Below are 15,889 nucleotides of genomic sequence, written 5' to 3' on the forward strand. Positions count from 1 at the left end.
CTCTGCACGTAAAGGCCTCGTACTGCGCTTCGATGAGGCCGATGATTTTCTCAGGAACAGCCTTGCGTCTCAGGGCACCCCACATATTTTCGGTCGAAAGCTTTATCGTAGTCAATGAATACCATATATTCATTGACTTGCTCCAGGATGATACGGAAGGTGACAATATGGCGCACACAAGATCGTCCGGCACGGAATCCCGCTTGCTGCCGACGGAGAGTCGCATCGATCTTCTCCTGGATCCGGTTTAGGATCACTCTTCATAGAACTTTGAGAACAATGATGCCCCTGCAATTATCGCATACAGTGAGGTCACCCTTTTTGGGTACCTTCACTAACACGCCTTGCATACAGTCGGCCAGAAAAGTCGCGGAGTCCCAGATATTGCGGAATAGTTGATGCAACAGTTGAGCGTATATTGCGGAATTTGCTTTGAGCATCTCGACTGATATGCGATCGATATCAGGGGCTTTGTTAGATTTCATACTTTGAATGGCTGCTCTTATCTCCTGCAGTGATGGAGCTCCGATGTTGACGCGACTGATACGCCGGACCCTAGGCGGATCATGCTATGCAGAAAGCCAACTCCACTCCCAGGCTGCCACGGACTTCCACGGGTCGACCAGGCTACTGGAATACTTAAGAAGTACAGATATAGGATTACTTAATATAGCCAATCGCCTAACCTTCATGGCATCTGCTTGAACAGAATCAGTCACGAGTTGACGAATTGGCATGTATCGGATGATGAATCATTACCTGACCTTAGAGGGCTTATGGACATAAGGTCGAAAATGGTTTGCAAGGTGGGATATTATTCCCTCTTTGAAAATAAGGATTTTCGACCTTTTATTCCTTCTTTTTTTGTTCTTCGACCTTTTTTCATTTTGTCATATCGTCCCCTTGATGCTACAACTAGATAACTCGAAATTTGAAATTTTTGACTTCAATATGTCAAAACATTTTTCTTAATTAGATCTGCAAAATATCGACAGGTCTTAAGCGTGTGATTCAAAATACACAAGTTAAAGATTATTTTTAAATCATAATCGCTGCGATTAACCATAACCTTGTTAAACGGTCATACTTTCAAAGTTCCACATCTCAAAATTTTGATTTTCGATTTATCTAGTTGTAGCATTAAGGGGTCGATATATTCCCTAGGAACTATATATTGATTTTTTTTGCGTCTAATGCCTTGTTCAGACTACGGAGTTCTATCATGATACAAGCAGAGTGATACATTTGTGTCACGAAACCCGTTCACACTGGATATTATGGTGATATTGTTTGACAGCTGATATTATGATTCAACTTCTTCTTATTCTTACCAAATTTTGTTGATTACTATCTCTTTGCTAAAATCTTACAGCTCCAGAAGTTCCTCTAGGAAGTTTTTTCTACAAATCCTCCACCTCTAGGTGTTTATCGGAAAAGTTCGTGCTGTTTATTCCATCAGGAAGTGCCTCCGGAAGTTCTTCTGGGTAGTTTCTCCAGCAGTTCCATCTGGCAGTGTATCCAAGAGATTTCTCCAAAAGTTCTAAAAGGCAATTCCTTCGTGAAGTTCTTTCGGTATTTCTCTTCGGAATTGTGATTTTCTTTTTAATTTGCTTCGGAGTTTCCTTTAGACATTCGTTCGTAATTCCCTGTGAAATTTATTTGGAATTTTATTTGGAATTCCCTTCGGAATTTTGATTGGAATCTGCTTCAGAATTTTCTTTCAAATTTCTTTTGGAACTTCGGAATTTCCTTCAGAATTTACTTTTGAGTTTTCTTTGGAATTCAGAATCCCTGCTGTTTTTTCCGGAATTGACTTTGGACATGCCTTTGAAATTTCCTTGGAAAATCCGGCATATTCATCATAATTTCCTTTGAATTTTTTTTTGATTCGGAATTTTCTTCTGAATTCCTTTTGGATTTTCCTTAAGAATTTCCTTCGGAATTTCGTTTGCCTTTGAAACTTCCTGCAGATTGTCCTTCAGCATTTTATTTGAAATTACTTTTGGAATTTCCTTCGGAATTCCCTGTGGATGTTTTATTTCGGAATTTTCTTTGGACATGCATTTATAAATTCCTTTGAGATTTCTTTTGGAATTTCCGTAGACATTTCAATCGTTCAATTCTTCCGCAATTTCCTTCTGAAATTCTTTCGGAATATCCATTCCAAAGAATTTCTTCTGCCTTTCTTCGGAATTTCCTTCTAAATTTCCTTTCGAAATTTCTTTGGAATTGCCATCGGAAATTCCTCTGGAGTTTCCTTTTGAATTTCCTTCGAAATCTTTTTAGAATATCAGAATTTTCTTTGAAATTTCTTTTGGATTTTCTTTCAGCATTTCCATTAGAATTATCTTTGACATTTTTTCGTAATTTACTTTGAAATTACATTCGGCATTTTCTGAATTTTCTTTGGAAAATCCTTCAGCATTTCCATCGGAATTTTCATCTGAGTTTCTTTTTGGAATTTCTTTTGCATTTGAGATTTTTCTTCGGAACTCCCTTCTAAATTTCCTTTGGGATTTCCTTCAGAATTTTCTTCAAAATTTCTTCTGTAATTTCTGTTGGATTTTCCTTCAGCATTGCCATTGGAATTCCATAGAAATTAACATTGGAATTATCTTGGATTTTTTTTTGTTATTTTCTTCGGAATTTCCTTCGACATTTCCATCTGAATTTCCTCTGGAAAATCCTTCAACATTTCCATCGGAATTTTGTTTGGAATTTCTTTCAGAAATTCTTTCGAGATTTCCTTCGGAATTTCTTTTGCTTTTGGGATTTTTCTTCGGAACTTCCTTCTAAATTTCCTTTGGGATTTCCGTCAGAATTGTCTTTAAAATTTGCTTTCGGAATTTTTATTGGAATTTCCTTTCGAACTTCCATCGAAATTTCCTTCGAAGTTTATTTGGAATTTCCTTCGAAACGTATTCGAGAAATTCGTTTAGAATTTTCTTTAAAAAATTTTCTTTTGAAATTTCCTTTGGATTTTTCTTCAGCATTTCCCATTGCAATTCCATAGGAATTTAGATATAATTTTTCTCGTAATTTACTCTGGAATGTCCTTCGGCTCTATCTGAATTGCCTTTGGAACATCCTTCACCATTTCCATAGGAATACCCTATGGAATATCCTTGGGAACTTCCGTAGGAATTTCCTTTGCAATTTTCTTCGGAATTAGAAACTTTGAATTGAAATTTCCTTTAAATATTCCTTTAGCATTTCCATTGAAATTTCCTTCTGCATTTCCATTGAAATTTCCTTCGTGACTAGGAAATCCTTTGGAACTTCCATCGGAACTCTTCTGGAAGAAACTTCAAAGGAAACTCCGAAAAAAAAAAACTCAACTAAGTTCTGAACTAAGTTCAAATAGAAATTCCAAAGGAAATTTTGGAAGCAAATTTGAAAACAAATTCCAAAGGAAACCCCAAAGGAAATTCCAAAAGAAATTCCGAAGTAAATACCAAAGCAAATTCCGAAAGAAATTCCGAAGGCAATTCTGTAACAAATCCTCAAATGAAATTCCGAAGAAAAATCCAAAGGAAATTCCAAAGAAAATTCCAAACTAAATTCCAAACGGATTTCAAAGGAAATTTCTATGTTAGTTTCGAAGGAAATTCCAGAAAGAAATTAGGAAAAATATTCTGAAGAAAGTTCCGAAGGAAGTTTCAATGAAAATGGCAAGGGAAATTACAATGAAAATACTAAAGGAAAAACAGAAGGAAATTTGAAAGAAAATTCTAAAAGAAATTCCAGAAGAAATTCCGGAAAAATAAAAAAAATACCGAAGAAAATTCTTAAGGAAATTGCAAAGGAAATTTAAACGGAAATTCTAAACGAAATTTCGAAGAAATTCTAAAATGAGTTCCGAACGAAATTCTGAAGGTAATCCTAAAGGAAATTCCGAACAAAAAATCCAAAGGAATGTCCGAGGAACATTCCTAAGGAAAGTGCAATGGAAATTCTAAAGGAAATTCCAAACTAATTTCCGAACGAAATTGCAAAGGGAATTCTTATATTAATTTTATACGGAATACCAGAAGGCAATCCCAAAGGAAATTAGGAACAAAATAGAGGTAATTCCGAGAAATAAACCTTAAGGAACTTTCAATGGAAATTGCAAAGGAAATTTCAATGGAAATTCTAAAGGGAATTCCTAAGAAATTTTCAAAGGACATCTCATAGGAAACTCCGAAAAAAGTTTTGAAGGTAATTCCGGAGAAAATACCCAAGTAAATTTCAATGGAAATTCCAAAAAAAAAATTCAATGGTAATTTTAAAGTAAATTCCGAAGAAATTCCAAAAGGAATTCCAAGGAAAATTTCAAAGGAAATTCCGAAGAAAATGCCAAAGAAAATTTCGAAGGAAATTGCGAAGGAACTTCTAAAGAAATTCCGAAAGTAATTTCAAGAAATACCAAAAGACATTATAAAAAAATCTAGAAAATTCTAGAGGAAAATCCAAAAGTAACATTCTTAGTCTTGGAAAAATGACCTGAAAAATTCCTGTAATAACATCTGAAGGAATTTCCTGAAGAATTATGTTGCAATGCTTGGAAAAATTTCCTAAAAAATCCCCGAAGAAGTTTAATGAGGAATTTCATAAAGGTACAATCAGGAGAAATTTTGAACGCGATGCCCAGTGAAATTTCTGGACGAAACTAAAAGGAAATTTTGAAGAATCTTCCGCGATGTATTCCTGTGCAAATGCTTGGAAGATTTTGTGGAGGAAATTACTAGATAAATTCCTGAATACAGTTCCGCAGCATTGTCTAGAGAAATTACCGATGAAAAAGCAAAAGGAATGCCCGGTATAATTCCTCAAAGAGATCCCAGAAGAAATTCTGTAGGAATTACCAAAAGGGTACCTGGAGAAATTCCCATAAAAATTCTGGAGAAATTCCTGAAATAATCAGCAGAAGAAGCATAGGAATTCCTGAAAAAAAAATCCCCGAAAAGTTCCAGGTGCAACTGATTGAGGATTTTCTGAAAGAATTTTTTGAGGACTTTTCTGGAAATTTCTCGGCTGATTTCCAGAGGAATCATTTTTGGAAATCTAGGAGAAATTCCAGATTAATTACCTAAATGAATTGCTGGAAAAGTTTACTGAGTAATTATCGAAGGATTTCCTGAAGGAATTGTCTGAATCGTTTCTGTTGGATCTTCCAAGTACAGATTTGTCTCGGCCGAATTCTCTGATACTTTGCAATAACAAGCACTTCAACACGACGCATATTGTGGTCAAATATGAGCTCAGTAGCTTTAAAAAAAAACAATAGATAAAAAGAGGATCCGGTTGCCTATATTCCAAAATAAATCTTGGAATTTCTGGATTAATCCAAACAGGAATACTTTCGGAACCTCCGTTGAACTACCACAAGTGTTTTCCGATGATTTTCTGGATGTTCACTCAGAAATCTCTATAGGAATTGCTGGAGAATCATAGGTTCCTAGATAGCAGCAGGACCTCAGCAAAATTGCCCCGAGTGCCTCTCTGCAAAACTTCCTTTCTTTGCAAATTTCCACCACCATTATCACTTCACTGGACCTATAAAAAACACATCCATGCGTGCCAAAATCTTGAATATTGTTTTTTTATCATTTCATCTTCCGATCACTTGGGCAAGGTAATTTTTTATTCGCCAGCTCCATCAAAACTTCCAGCAATCGTATTTTCAGTTTTCTCGTCCATCTGTTCCGGAATGAAAACAAACATTCGGAATGGCATTTCTGTCAAAAACCCCGCAGTGTTGCTGCAAAATTTGCAGTCGAGAAGCACATTCGAGCAGTTTGTATCACGATATTAGAAATATCACCTTCAAAAGGTTACATTGGAGCTGTCAAAAATGTATGGAAATATCATGATCCAGAAACATGATATTGGCCTAATATCACGAAAACCGCAGACAACTCCGTAGTCTGAACATAGCATAAATTCCATAGATACTCTCCGACTATTGGAAATCCTAGTGATTTGAATACTCCCACTTCTGGTGACTTGGTACACAATTGCCCTTGCTCTGAGTGATCTCACAATTGATTGTCGCTTTCCTTGAAGGAAGTTTTCCATGTTTTTTTTTTTTGACGGAAATAGTAGACGTCTGGCTATTTATAAAGAAATATATTCGATTGGTTAATTAATCAGACACGAATGCCATGACAAATGGTAAAGTGTCTTAAATAAAACATAAATAAAACAAACATATTCGATTGGCCCCAAGCCAGTGCTGGATGAAGCTTCAGATTAACTCTTGGGCGGTAATTCAACACAAGCAATACTGAAATAGTTTGGAGTCAAGTCGTTAAACAAAACTGTACACTACTGAGCCATCTCCAAAACCTGCGAGTATCTAACAAATCTGTCAAAGTAGAATTGCAGGCTTCTGGTCAGAGCGCCGACTTAACTATCCCATGGAAAATATACAGCGAGTTGACTCATTTATATGCGAAGGTTGTGAATCCGATTTTGGATCATCGTATCATCTGATATGAAACAGTCCAGTTTTCGCGTAACTGCGATTCCGATTACTTAGTAAACGTTCATGAGATCGTTTCAAAAGCCTGAGTTTTCAAGACATTTTGTTACTCTCAACCCGCTGTGATAATGAGCTATAGGCTCTCTTTACGCTCATGCTTTTTGCAGTGCCCGTTTTTGGGTGCTTCAAAAGACCCAACCCCTATTTCTTCGCATATTTCCCTTCCCCTTCCTTTCCCATCGGATTGATGATGAAATAGGCTCAAATATGGCTACGGCACAAATCACCTAATTGACGGGGAACGTGCCTCTGGAGCTGGCCTTTTGATGCCAGATATCTCGGTTGCTAGCTTAGTTGGTAAAGCACTCGTCTAGCATACAAGAGTAGTGAGTTTGAATCCCACCTGAGCACGTGGAGTTTTCTCATAATTTGTCCACATTTACCACGAGTAATGAGTTAATTCATTTAAAAAAAATCTCATGGATGTTTATGTTCATTAGATTGATTTTTGTTTTAATTAAAGTTCTTTGAATTTTGCCCCGATTTTTTTATTTCTGGACCACAGTGGCTCGTGGAACGACGATAAGTAGTATGATGATGGATGGCGTAATCTGTAGCGCCGGCTAATTGCCCCAAAGCGCACTCCAAACCGCAGCGAGAGCGTGGGCAGGCACGCACCGATTGAAATGAATTGAATTTATTAAACGCTGATGACGCTTGGCGCGGCAATCGGCAGAGAGCTTAATGGGCATGTAAATAGTGCAACGGATGTCGAGACATTTCGTATGTTGAAATGTTGCATTGGAATTGGGAAAACAAAGCCACTAGCTACTTAGCACACAATGATGATCTCCGCACTTCGGTGATGTTCATTCGTGCACTACTAATCACGCCTCGTTGGATGCAGTGCGCGGGATTGCGAAATTTGTGCCGCCACCACAAAAAAGTTGCGACTTTTGGCGGTTGAAGTGTTTGATGTTGTGATGCTGCAATCATAAACAGTGGTGTTTGAGTTTTTAATTTTTTTTTCTGATTGATGAATTTGAATTATTAAATTATGATATTTTAACGACACCCAACTATGGAATCAAAATCAAGTGCTAAGGTCATTCGAAACCATGACCTCTAGCTAAGATATTACAACAGTGTTGAGCTGTGCCAGAGAATGGACACACAATTGTTCTTTGTATACCAAATATAAAGCATGATAATCAGGGATTGAATTTTGAAAAAAATGTGAATATATTTCACTCATCGCACTCTGTATCAATCATGATCCGCAACACATCATGAGAATCTGTTTATCATCTTCTGCTGTAGCTCTGATTTAATCGGGAGGATAACAATGCATGATATCCTAGGGCTCGAATAACCGTTGCGGAAAGCGCGCAGCTATTCAGCAAGACCAAGTTGAGGGTCATGGGTTCGAATCTTGCTGCTCGATGATCTTTTCGACTTCTCGACTCTTGGGATACACATATGCAAAAATGGTCAATAGCCAAAAAGCTCTCAGTTAATACGTGAGGGAGTGCTCATAAGTACACTGAGGTAAAAAGCAGGCGCTGTCCCAGTAAGCAAGTAGCGTCAGGAAGAAGAAGACTCATAAATGCTGAAGATAATTCTTGGTTTCTTGTATTTTGACATAATTTGTATGTATATTTTCGTTAAAAAATTCTTTTTGATCCGATTATTATATATTTTGTTCTCGTGAATTCAAAAATGTTAATATACAGTAAAACTTACGAATATGTCCGATGGGTTTTAAAAATTCATTCGTATCGGTCTATAAATAAATAAGATCAAGCCCACTGAAGCTGACCATTGTGTATGGGAAATAAAATGCAAATGTACTGCCCAATAATTTACCTATGTGCAATTAAGCGTTTCACGGCGAACTTCTCTCTCTCTCTCTTTCGTTCTGCAACAAAAGTTGGAAACTATGGTGCCAGTACCTGTCAACTTTGGCAGGTACTGAAACCGTTGTTTTCGGATTTCCCGAAGGAGGGAAAGAGAGTGACGTCCACCATGCAATGGGCAATAGTACTTTTCAGTTTGGTCTGGGTATACTAACGAAACCATACCATGTTTCCTTAGTAAATACCTACATATCACGTTCCATGGATCTTTTATTTGAAGAAAGATCAATATACAGTTCTAAATTAGTGCATCTCCTTTACATCAAATAATGAATTATCTGATTCCATAAACAGTTTCCCTTTTGTTAAATACCGTGCCCTACATTTCTTCCGGTAAGCTCTCTCTCTCTCGTGTCCATTTATCACAACGCCCATTGCACACAATGTAACCTACCACACAATATGCTGATTCGGCGTTCCTCGCATACCTCCACTAACCATACATACGCATTGCATTGTTCCGTCGACAAGCTCGTTAACCAAATCGTTTTCTCCGTTTCTGTTTTTCCAGATTTTATCGCCGCAGAGCAACAGCATTGCTTCAGCCCCGGCACCCGGCATCCATCGTCCATTTCTCTCGTTCGCATCTTGAAGCATAACATGCAAAGTCCGACCGACTGCAATCGTACAATTTATGCGAAATTATCATAAAGACTCAGCCGACCGTGACTGCGCGGGGAGATTTATCAGCTTGTACTAGAGTTACTACAGCAACAACAACTGCCGAACCATGGCACGGGCGCTCCCATTACTGGCACTGTTACTCACGCACAATTTGGCAAGTTCATTTCCGCAGCACCACTACACGGACTACGTGCTGGGCGGAGAACTGGTCAGTGGAGGAGGGGCTGGCGGAACCACGACGGGAATTGGATCCAGTGGCACAGGCGGGACCGGCACCGGCGCCGGTGAACAACGATTCACATGTCCCGAACCGACGACCACCACTAGCGATTGCACTTGCATGTACGCCAGCTCCGATTACGAAATTCAATGTCCCGTGATTAATCCGGAAATTACGGTGAAAATAAAACCTGGCATCTACGCCCAGATACAGTGCTACGAGAAGCAGGAGTTTAGCGACCTGCCAACGTTGAATGTTGGCAACACGACCCAGGTCAAAATCATCCATTGCCCGCTGCCACAGCGACAGTCCATTAAGCAGTTCATCAAATTCCTGGGAGTTAACCACGTGAAGGATTTCTGGTATCAGAATTATGGGAAGGATTTCGGAGTGCGATTGATCCGGCAGCATTTCGAGGGTATGCATGATTTGGAAAAACTTTTCCTCAGCTCAGGAATCGAAGACATCCAACCGGATCTGTTTGCCGATCTGCCGAACCTGAAGTGGCTCATTCTACGAAGCAATCATGTCAAACTCCTGCACAACGTTTTCGATAACCTGACTAACTTGATTATACTGGAACTGGGAGCCAACCAGATCACCGAGCTTGAACCGGGTCTGTTCAAGAATCAACGGAAACTACGACATCTCAACTTGTGGCGCAATCAGCTGCGTAACATCTCCAAAGAATCTTTCCGCGGAGCGGAAACACTCCAAGAGCTAGATCTCTCCGTCAACGCGATCGAAACGCTCAATTCCGATGTGTTCACGTTGCTTCCGGATCTCACTGTCCTGAATCTCGGGTTCAATCGATTCACCGTTCTACCCGATAATCTCCTTTCCGAAAACCGCAAGCTGCGGGAGTTCAAATTCATCAATAATCAGGCTCCGCTGCAAACCCTACCGGAAGCCTTTCTCGGCAACCTCCCTCAGCTGAAATCGGTCATCTTGAATCGCTGCAGCTTCACGCATCTGCCCGCATCGCTGTTCCGCGGATCGAGCGAAATCACCCACATGGATCTGAGCTACAACCAGCTGGGATCCGTTCCGGAGTTGCTTCTCCGCGATCAGCTGCGTCTTCAAGATCTGAATTTGGCATACAACGAACTGGAATCGCTTCCGGAACACTTGCTGGAGAACACCCGGGAGTTGCTCACCCTGCGACTGTCGTACAACCGGCTCTACAATCTTTCGGCGTAAGTTTGATTTTCAGATAGCGTAATCATCCGGGGTCATATTGATCACTGAATTTCTAAGGATTATATGACAAGAAGTTGAAAATTAGTTATCAATTTGCCTCCGGTGTACAGGACCTATCTAAATTATGAAACTTCATTAACCCTTTCTCCCACAGAAACATCTTCGCCTCGCTGGACAAGCTCACCGAACTGCACCTGAACGACAACTTCCTGCACGCCATCGATCGGCTCACCTTCAGCAACACCAAAGCCCTCGGAAAGCTGTACATGCAAAACAACCACCTCTCCTTCCACGATTTCAGTTTCGTCCTCCAGGAGCAGGACATCGCCGACACCGATGGCACACCGTTCCAATACCTGGAAAACCTTCAAATCCTAAACCTCCGCAACAACAGCATCACCACCATCTTCCGTGATTGGAACTACAACAACCTGCATCTGCGCGAGCTCGATCTCAGCTACAACAACATCTCCACCCTGTCCTATCTGAGCCTACAGTTCCTCTCGCAGGATGTCCGCGTCAATCTAACGCACAACCGAATATCCGAGATCGATCTCAAAGACATGGAGCCCATCATCACCTCCCAGCGATCGCAGGACGACAGCAAGATCTACGTCTACGTCAACGACAACCCCCTGAACTGCAACTGCGTTATCTTCTCGTTCGTGCAATATCTCCTGAACGAGCTGGATAGCGCCGTCTACCGACGGATCCAATTCGTAGCGGACGATCTTCGCTGTTCAGAACCACAGAACCTAGAAGGCGTCCACGTATCCAAACTGCAAACCAAAGACCTCCTCTGTCAGCTGGATCAACCTGGCACGGAAATCAAGCATTGCCCAGCGAACTGCAGCTGCCACGTGCGGCCACTCGATCGCGGAGTGATCGTCAACTGCACGCGTCAAGGCCTAACGGAAATACCCGCGTTGCCGCAACCCACCATGTTCGGATACAACTTCATCGAGTTGCACGTGGAGGACAACAACATTACCGAGTTGCCGACGGAGAACTTGACTGGCTATGGCAAGGTCGCCGAGCTGTACGCCCGGAATAATGCGATCGTTGAACTGCTCCCGGAGAATCTACCGAGTAGCCTGAGGATACTGGATGTGACGCAGAACAAATTCGTTATGCTAAATCAGTCGGTCGTCGAGTCGCTGAACAGCAGTAAGGTCCTGGAGAGCTTGCACTTGTCGGGAAATAAATGGCGTTGCGATTGCAGCTCAGCGCAGTTCCTGAACTTCGTCCAGCAGAATCACAAAAAAATAGCAGATCTGGGTCAGATAACGTGCGAAACCGGTGAAGAGTTCAGCTTGATCACGGTGAACAGCTTGTGCAACGAGAGCGTGACAACGGTCATAACCGTCAGCGTGATCTTGTCGATATTGGGACTGCTAATAGGGCTGTTCACGGTGCTGTACTTTGTGTACCACATGGAGATCAAGGTGTGGCTGTTCACGCACAACATGTGCCTGTGGTGGGTCTCGGAAGAGGAACTGGACAAGGACAAGCTGTACGATGCCTTCATATCGTACTCGCACAAGGACGAAGAGTTCATCACGGAGCACCTGGTGCCGACCTTGGAGAAGGAACCGATGAACTTCAAGACGTGCTGGCATGTGCGCGACTGGATGCCCGGAGAGCTGATTCCGACGCAGGTACGGTATTTCAAAATAGCGTTAAACAAACTATGACTTAATCGAAACTTCTCTCGTTTTTCCAGATCGCAAAATCCGTGGAGGACTCCCGGCGAACCATCGTCGTCCTGTCGACCAACTTCCTCGAGTCGGTTTGGGGTCGCATGGAGTTCCGCACGGCCCACCTCACCTCGATGGAGGAGAAGCGCGCTCGGGTGATCGTCATCATCTACGGAGACATCGGCAGCATCGAAGATCTGGACCCGGAGCTGAAGGCGTACCTCAAGATGAACACCTACGTCAAGTGGGGTGATCAATGGTTCTGGGACAAACTGCGCTACGCGATGCCTCATCCTCCGACCGTCAAAGGACTCAAGGGCAAGGGTTTGATCAAGAACCACCTGAAGAGCTCCGTCGACGATAAGCTGGAGTTGATCAAGCCCGTTCCGGTTACGCCGCCGCCACTGACGACTCCTCCAGCCGAAATGAACGGACACGCCAGATCACCTCCGTTCACCATCTCCAACGGAAAGGTCGTCAACGGCAACGGTTACCACATCAATGGACACGTGATGAACGGTCACGTCAACGGACACATCAACGGAGCATTCGTTATCAACAGCAACGCCAAACAGAGCGACGTATGAAAAGGACTTGACTGATCACTAGATGTTTGAGATTAGAAAAAACGACACGTCGGAGAAAACGATCAGAATACAACCGAAGAATGTGATATGAAACAAAAAAAATATCAAAGAACCCAAAACAAGCAGAGTAACTTAGTATCTTAGTGAAACCCAGCAACGACGATTTGAGTAGAAAATCTGACACGAAATTTAGTCTTTTCGAAGCGATCTCTAAAATAAATGAACACTGAATCTGAACTGAATCGCGATCTTACGAAACGCTAGAGCTTCTATTGAAAACAAAATGGAAACAGATCATTTAGAAAAGCCTTCTGTGTACATACGAGACTTATTTATTTCTTAACGGGAACCTCGAATAAGCAATCTTTAGTTTAAGTGTAAAACTATGTATGTAGATGTTTTTTTTCGTAATAATGTTTGATAGCAATATATAAACTCGTTTCCTACTTCACAAATTATTGAGATTTAAGCATACAAATTTTATTGTTTTAACACGTCGTTTGTGCTTTTTTCTCTTTGTCTAGCTTTTATTAGTGTAAGCCTGAGTCGAAGAAACGAGATTTATACACCTAGGTATATGTAAATCGTCTAGTTTGCCTCGATCGAAGTTCGTTTTTACCACATTTTTTGTAAAAAAAACAATCATAGAACCGTATATTTACTTTACCTGTACACACTTCAACTACATACACTGCTAAGACGACAAAGAACTAGATTGTAAGTAGTTTGCGTTTGAAACAAGTATCTGATCTAATCCAAATAATAAAAAAAAACTGCATATTAGGATGCTGTTAGTGGAATTGAAGTATTGAAACGAGAGTTTGGCGTAGAGATCTACCACGGAAAACAGTATGCAAAAGACTATCGATAGAATAAAACTGTACATTTTTAATAAGGGGATCGGTTTTTATTCTGAAAGGACGTATCACATACATGCGGGTCTTCTTACGCTCTATATTCAATGGGTTTCTTACCATTTTACATAGCAAGATACCATCAGTCATTCCATCAGAATCCATTTGAAGAGCATAAAATACACTAGATTTTCCACTAAGATAAACCCAGGTAAAAGTTTTATTGATAACTAGCTGATCCGATGATTCTTGGTTAGTTCCCGATATGGTTAACGTCTGATTTATACTCCTTCTTCTTTTTTCTGGCATTACGTCACCACTGGGACAGAGCCTGCTTCTCAGCCTAGTGTTCTTATGAGCACTTCCACAGTTATTAACTGAGAGCTTACTGTGCCAATGACCATTTTTGCATGCGTGTATCGTGTGGCAGGTACGAAGATACTCTATGCCCTGGGAAGTTGAGAGAATTTCCAACCCGAAAAGATCCTCGACCGGTGGGATTCGAACCCACGACCCTCAGCTTGGTCTTGCTGAATAGCTGCGCGTTTACCGCTACGGCTATCTGGGCCTGATTTATACTCCATTCCCGGTATTTTTTTCTGGTAGTTTTCTCTGGCAATGATTTTTCGGAGCACAAAATTTTTTCAAGCTTACAATACGCATTTTTCCACTAAAGACTGCAAAATCGCCGAAATGTATGCTTTAAAGATACTGCATTAAGCTGTTATAGGGTTTCATCTCCATGTATTTTTCAAATAACGTTGTACTGTTTCATAAAGCTGTTGTAGTGTATCCAAACTTAAACAGTTATTCCACAGTTATTAAGTGAGAGCTTTCTTTGTCAAAGTTGCCATTTTTTGCATTTGTATATCGTGTGGCGGGCACGATGCTGCTCTATACCCAGAGAAATCAAAGAAATTTATATTACGAAAAGATCGTGAACCGACCGACAATTGAACCCAGACTCTTTCAGCATGGATTTGCTTTGTAGCCGCGGACTCTAACCACTAGGCTAAGGGAGGCCCCACTCTCTTGATTAGTAGGATTATTTTGATGCATTGCTAAACAGTTGTGAGCAGTCAAAATTTGCATCAACCTAATCAGCACGTATCGAATTCAACACATTGTTACAATAAACAACATTCCTAAAAACAGAGTGCCTCTGTATGAAGCGAATAAAAACATAGAACTCAGCTTTGAGTATCAAAAATCCCCTTTTGAGCCACATTCGATTTGCTTACAGCAGCAGCGATATCATTCAGTGGGCGTAATTTGATCTACTCAGTTGGTTATTACTATAGTTCATCGCTATCACGTTCCATAAATACTAACGGGGAATAAAGCGCCTCTATCGGTTTGGTACAGTAGGGGAGAATGTGGTAATACGCACATTAAACTTCCCATTTTTCTCGACCTTTCTGCTGAGCATAGATCCACGGAAGATGACTGATGTTTTTGACGCAATTCCCTATTAGTCCGATTTCTGCTTTTATTTCAAGATTAAACCTATTCGGCCGGCAATAACACCATTTGTGAAGCAGGCTCTTTCGATAATCCTGTATAGCACAAGGATGAACAACAAGACACGAAAGTCCATCATCTTGCCGTAGTCTTACCAGAAAAGCTGTTCTCGTCCATGATTGTCCACAATATAACGCGATCAGTCGTCCACTGAACTGACGTTGACACTGCCTGTCCTGCGTTTTCAGCAATATTCATGTGTCTAATAAAGTGCTGCTTCCACCTTGCGATCTCCTCACGTTTGTCCATCAAAATGTTCTTACCCTTATTCCCTTTTTTTAAAAGGGGGGAATCTGCAAACAGATCCCCTAGGAAGGTAACTCAAGGAATGTGGGGATGACGTTCCAACGACGACCCGCTAAAACCAGCCCATGCACTGTACTTGAGTAATTCTTTGTGAATTGCTCAAGTGGTATACAGTGCATCGACATTACCCTCGGACCCCTATCTCCCCGGAACCACCTTACGGTATTTCTTCGGGGTAGGGCCAGTGCATATAGCACAACACAAGTAGCGTAGGCAAACTGCTTCTCCTAGCCGACTTAAACAATGTTACAAGGGACTAGCCTGAGCAGGGCTAATCCTCTGCAGTCAACTCTTGGTCGGCGCGCCATAGGCGCTGCAACTCTAACATAATGTGAGTGACAGTGACAGTGCATACAGCTGGGGATTTTGTTCCTTTACTCGTGCTGCCCTTTCAATCAGAGTCGCTTCTTCTTCACCCTCAAACCTAGAATGATCGGTATTTTTGAGTACGATTTCTTCTCCCTTTGCTACGCGAAACGGGGTATATCCTGTCGATGA

At 41.1% G+C, this 15,889-nt stretch overlaps 2 protein-coding genes across 14 annotated transcripts in view; one reads left to right on the forward strand and one right to left on the reverse strand.

Moving 5' to 3' along the window:
• The window catches only part of LOC5564186 (protein toll), a 212,489-nt gene extending 198,883 nt beyond the window's left edge, over window positions 1-13,606 (forward strand). For both annotated transcript variants that reach the window (XM_021853026.1, XM_021853596.1), the window contains 3 exons: window positions 8,894-10,422; window positions 10,581-12,084; window positions 12,150-13,606. In XM_021853026.1, coding sequence (XP_021708718.1) covers window positions 9,113-10,422; window positions 10,581-12,084; window positions 12,150-12,710 — 3,375 coding nt within the window. In that variant the 5' untranslated portion in view covers window positions 8,894-9,112 and the 3' untranslated portion in view covers window positions 12,711-13,606. The remainder of the gene's footprint in view (window positions 1-8,893; window positions 10,423-10,580; window positions 12,085-12,149) is intronic.
• The window catches only part of LOC5566555 (cation-independent mannose-6-phosphate receptor), a 552,122-nt gene that overhangs the window by 457,028 nt on the left and 79,205 nt on the right, over window positions 1-15,889 (reverse strand). The window lies entirely within an intron of this gene.

Source organism: Aedes aegypti, chromosome 1, assembly GCF_002204515.2.
Source record: "Aedes aegypti strain LVP_AGWG chromosome 1, AaegL5.0 Primary Assembly, whole genome shotgun sequence".
Taxonomy (NCBI): Eukaryota; Metazoa; Arthropoda; class Insecta; order Diptera; family Culicidae; genus Aedes; species Aedes aegypti.